The 5,184-nt window shown below is 35.3% G+C and overlaps 1 protein-coding gene across 1 annotated transcript; it reads right to left on the bottom strand.

Annotated features, from left to right (window-relative positions):
• Positions 1-2,024: 2,024 nt before the first annotated feature.
• LOC133324227 (odorant receptor 74a) lies at positions 2,025-4,267 on the bottom strand. Its single transcript, XM_061533073.1, has 5 exons — positions 3,915-4,267; positions 3,337-3,862; positions 3,183-3,278; positions 2,132-2,314; positions 2,025-2,075 (listed from the first exon to the last, which is right to left on the bottom strand). Exons 1-5 carry the CDS (start codon positions 4,265-4,267, stop codon positions 2,025-2,027), a joined length of 1,209 nt encoding a protein of 402 aa, XP_061389057.1.
• Between the last annotated feature and the right edge of the window lie 917 nt (positions 4,268-5,184).

Here is a 5,184-nt window from a genome sequence, read left to right as displayed (position 1 = left end):
CGCCTTGCCTAAGTAGGCCTTGAAAAAATATTCTTTAAAAAATCCACGCCTTGCCTAAGTAGGCCTTGAAAAAATATTCTTTAAAAAATCCACGCCTTGCCTAAGTAGGCCTTGAAAAAATATTCTTTAAAAAATCCACGCCTTGCCTAAGTAGGCCTTGAAAAAATATTCTTTAAAAAATCCACGCCTTGCCTAAGTAGGCCTTGAAAAAATATTCTTTAAAAAATCCACGCCTTGCCTAAGTAGGCCTTGAAAAAATATTCTTTAAAAAATCCACGCCTTGCCTAAGTAGGCCTTGAAAAAATATTCTTTAAAAAATCCACGCCATGTCTAAGTAGGCCTTGAAAAAATATTCTTTAAAAAATCCACGCCATGTCTAAGTAGGCCTTGAAAAAATATTCTTTAAAAAATCCACGCCTTGTCTAAGTAGGCCTTGAAAAAATATTCTTTAAAAAATCCACGCCTTGCCTAAGTAGGCCTTGAAAAAATATTCTTTAAAAAATCCACGCCTTGCCTAAGTAGGCCTTGAAAAAATATTCTTTAAAAAATCCACGCCTTGCCTAAGTAGGCCTTGAAAAAATATTCTTTAAAAAATCCACGCCTTGCCTAAGTAGGCCTTGAAAAAATATTCTTTAAAAAATCCACGCCATGTCTAAGTAGGCCTTGAAAAAATATTCTTTAAAAAATCCACGCCTTGTCTAAGTAGGCCTTGAAAAAATATTCTTTAAAAAATCCACGCCTTGTCTAAGTAGGCCTTGAAAAAATATTCTTTAAAAAATCCACGCCTTGTCTAAGTAGGCCTTGAAAAAATATTCTTTAAAAAATCCACGCCTTGTCTAAGTAGGCCTTGAAAAAATATTCTTTAAAAAATCCACGCCTTGTCTAAGTAGGCCTTGAAAAAATATTCTTTAATAATCCACGCCTTGTCTAAGTAGGCCTTGAAAAAATATTCTTTAAAAAATCCACGCCTTGTCTAAGTAGGCCTTGAAAAAATATTCTTTAAAAAATCCACGCCTTGTCTAAGTAGGCCTTGAAAAAATATTCTTTAAAAAATCCACGCCTTGTCTAAGTAGGCCTTGAAAAAATATTCTTTAAAAAATCCACGCCTTGTCTAAGTAGGCCTTGAAAAAATATTCTTTAAAAAATCCACGCCTTGTCTAAGTAGGCCTTGAAAAAATATTCTTTAAAAAATCCACGCCTTGCCTAAGTAGGCCTTGAAAAAATATTCTTTAAAAAATCCACGCCTTGCCTAAGTAGGCCTTGAAAAAATATTCTTTAAAAAATCCACGCCTTGTCTAAGTAGGCCTTGAAAAAATATTCTTTAAAAAATCCACGCCTTGTCTAAGTAGGCCTTGAAAAAATATTCTTTAAAAAATCCACGCCTTGTCTAAGTAGGCCTTGAAAAAATATTCTTTAAAAATCCACGCCTTGTCTAAGTAGGCCTGGAAAAAATATTCTTTAAAAATCCACGCCTTGTCTAAGTAGGCCTTGAAAAAATATTCTTTGAATTTATATTCAAATAAATAATTCAAAACTCATCTAGCCAGTCTGCAGGACAATGTATTACCGCCTAATGAAATTCATAACATTTTTCAATATGTAGCCTTTCGAAGAAGAGACTGGCGTGAAATTCTTTCATTCATATTGCATTGACATTTGCCCTTTGAAATGATTTGGCAAAAGTGTTTCTGTTTTTCTTCAGAAATATTCCATTTTAATATGAATTCCATTTTCCAGACACGTTACCAAGGTGTAAAATCATATTTTATTACATTCCTCCTCATGGTGTTATATGAAATAAATAGATTAATATTCCGAGAATATCCATTATGGCGAGACACAAGGTGAAATAAGGCATTGAACTTATTTGAGAATATTTTGGAATAAAAAAATGTAAATTCTTAAAATAAAAAGATAATATTACAAAGCGTGTTGGACCCTTATATATCCTCCAAGTTTTTATTTTTTATTAATAAAATAAATCATTTTTCCATATCCTGTGCTTTTAAAACTTGCATTTCCCCTCAACGGAATGATGTGAGACAAGTGAAGTATGAACCAGCTCCTTGAAGAATCTGCAATATTTTATAATTAGAACTTGTAATTCTCTCCCTGAATAATCAATACTTACTGCTAATGCCGAGGTCGTGGAGATGGTAAAGAAATTTAAACCCGTCAATGAAAATGGTTTACTATTTGTGGCAATGGCCAAATGCACCAATTTCATAAGTCTGGCATTGGCCTTGGCATCCGCCGATTGGAAAACTATCAATTCCCAATTGGATTCATAATACATGGAGCTAATTTGATTGGTCTAAGAGGGGGAAAAAATTGAAAAAATAAATATTAAAAAATATTTTTTTCAATGATAAAAACCGGCATGGATTTTTAAAAACATATTTTCAATTATACAGACAGGCTTGGATCACAATAGGCGTGGTTTTTTAAATAATATTTTGTAAAGACCTTAACAAGGCGTGGATTTTTTAAAGACCTTCACAGGGCGTGGATTTTTTAAAGACCTTCACAAGGCGTGGATTTTTTTAAAGACCTTCACAAGGCGTGGAATTTTTAAAGACCTTCACAAGGCGTGGATTTTTTAAAGTCCTTCACAAGGCGTGGATTTTTTTAAGACCTTCACAAGGCGTGGATTTTTTAAAGACCTTCACAAGGCGTGAATTTTTTAAAGTCCTTCAAAAGGCGTGGATTTTTTTAAGAACTTCACAAGGCGTGGATTTTTTAAGGACCTTCAAAAGAAATGGTTTTTAAGGACCTTCACAAAACGTTGGTTTTTTAGGACCTTCACAAGGCGTGGATTTTTTAAGGACCTTCACAAAACGTTGGTTTTTAAGGACTTTCACAAAACGTTGGTTTTTTAGGACCTTCACAAGGAATAGGTTTTTTAAGGACCTTCACAAGGCGTGGATTTTTTAAGGACCTTCACAACGCGTGGATTTTTTAAGGACCTTCACAAGGCGTACATTTTTTAAGGACCTTCACAACGCGTGGATTTTTTAAGGACCTTCACAACGCGTAGATTTAAAAAGAACTATTTTGGAGGATGTTACATTTTTGAAGGAGTATATCATATTTTTAAGGACCTTAATAAAGCGTGGATTTTTTAAAAATATTTTTTGGATTTTTATAATAATTTTTTAAAGCGATGATAATGGTTCACTTACAATTGTCACGATGGTGGAACCCATTGTGCCAATGGCAATGATTTCCTGGATTTTGCCAATTGCCCAAAATATATAGCCAATACTGGTAATGGGACTCTAAAATTGACAAATTTATATTTGAAATATTTTAATTGAAGATTCCTCCGGAACTTACCGTATAAACCTTAAACCCCAGCGCACACAACGAGGCAGCCATAAATGCAACCATGACAAATAGACGAAACGAGTACTCCTCTTGTATTTCCTGGGCAAATCGATTCAGTGCCACATTTTCTTGCAGAGTTTCCACAAGAATTTTCTTATATTCCTCGGTAATATTTTCATAACGACTCCTCTTCTCCAACAACAACTCTACCTTGGCCATTAGTTTTTCACGCATCATAAGATAACGACCATTCAAATGAAATACCAAAGTAGAGAGAACCGTGGCCTCACCCAACATCATTGTGGCCACAATGAAACCAACCCATAAAGTGCTAAGGCAGCAGAGCAAATATATCCACAGTGGAGTATAGTCAAAGGTCGGTATCATTTTGTACATTAATTCACGACTACCAATCGAGAGGAAATAAATTGGTAAGAGAATATAGGAGATCAAGGCGGTCAAATAGAAACTGCTCAGTGCAAAGATGGGCATTAGTTGGCTTCTAATGTTTTTATAAATTTCGGGGTGGACGGATCTGGAAAATTTTAACTTTTTTATTTTAATTCCAAAATTGTTGTATGACTTACTTTTCAATATAAATCTCCCGATAGAATTTTGCCAGCAATCGTCTTAGATCCTGTTTCCTCCAGCCCAAGGTAAAGGCCCGCAAATGTATCTCAATCAGCACCAAATATGTTGGTACTCCCGTCAACATCTCATCCATGTTGTTAATATTTACCCGAAGATAACGAAATTCGGCATCATTGGTCACAACAAATATAAAGAAGGCTAAATACCAACAGAACCTATCGAAAACGACAGCCATCCAGGAGGCATTATCCTCCAGTGGCCAGCAGATAATGTTGGTAAGACGAAAAACCACTATGGGCCAGGATAATGGTGCCTTTTTACCATTTGGCAAACGGGGACGATATAACATGTTACGGAATAGATCTAGTCACATCTATAACCGGAATGTTTTAAACCCTAGCACTTTGAATGCCATGTTATTTATAGTGAACATTTTGAAGGGTAGTGTGGGATATCTATGAAACATCGAATTGTTTACAAACTGTAATTTGTTTACTAAATTTCGAAAACTAGATTTGTTTGGATACTTAAATCCGTAACTGAAAGTTGTATTCATAATTTTCTTTAATGACTTTTCAAACTTATTTCAAATTAAGTAATTATAACTTATAACTATAATATTGCCATAGAGCAAGGGATTTTGTTCCGTTTTAACAGTCCTGAAAATGTTTATTAAAAAAAAAATCCACGCCATTTCTCAGACCTTAAACCAATATTCTTAAAATTTATATGCTATTTGGGCTGGGGCATCCTTATCCATTCGCACAACATGACTTGTGCTGCAACTCGATACACCTTTAAACACCTCTGAACGGATAGGGCTGTCGAATGCGGATTTATAGACGAATATGTGAAATGTGTCGACGATTTTATACCCTTCACCACACTGTGGTACAGGGTATTATGTCTTTGTGCATATGTTTGTAACAGGCAAAAATAATCGAGATAGACCCATGATTCCTTTTGGGAATATGCATAGAATCACTTTCTGAGTCGATTTATGCATGTCCGTCCGTCCGTCTGTCCATGTTAAATTATAAACAAAGTACTGGTCGCATTTATGATCCGAATTGGATGAAATTTGGCACAGCTCTTTTGTTTGGCCCAAGGTCCAAAGAGCCGCCGCGATTTTAGTTACAGGAGCCAGAAGAAGTACGCCACAAGCAGCTTTAAACGCAATGCTGTATTTCAAACCTTTGGGCCTCAGCATTAAGTGTCAAGCTGCGTGTAGCGCCCTACGGCTGCATGAACAAAAACTCTGGCGGA

The sequence above is a fragment of the Musca vetustissima genome, unplaced genomic scaffold (genome assembly GCF_032173495.1).
Source record: "Musca vetustissima isolate MV318-11 ecotype Yass unplaced genomic scaffold, APGP_CSIRO_Mvet_v1 utg71570, whole genome shotgun sequence".
Taxonomy (NCBI): Eukaryota; Metazoa; Arthropoda; class Insecta; order Diptera; family Muscidae; genus Musca; species Musca vetustissima.
This window is presented reverse-complemented; position numbering and strand designations above follow the sequence as displayed.

Excerpts from the sequence above, each read along its gene's own strand:
- LOC133324227 (XM_061533073.1), bottom strand. The coding sequence starts at position 4,267 with ATGTTATATCGTCCCCGTTTGCCAAATGGTAAAAAGGCACCATTATCC. Across the intron at positions 3,863-3,914 it reads CGGGAGATTTATATTGAAAA|ATCCGTCCACCCCGAAATTT; the intron begins GTAAGTCATACA and ends AAAATTTTCCAG. Across the intron at positions 2,315-3,182 it reads GTTCCACCATCGTGACAATT|ACCAATCAAATTAGCTCCAT; the intron begins GTAAGTGAACCA and ends TCCCCCTCTTAG.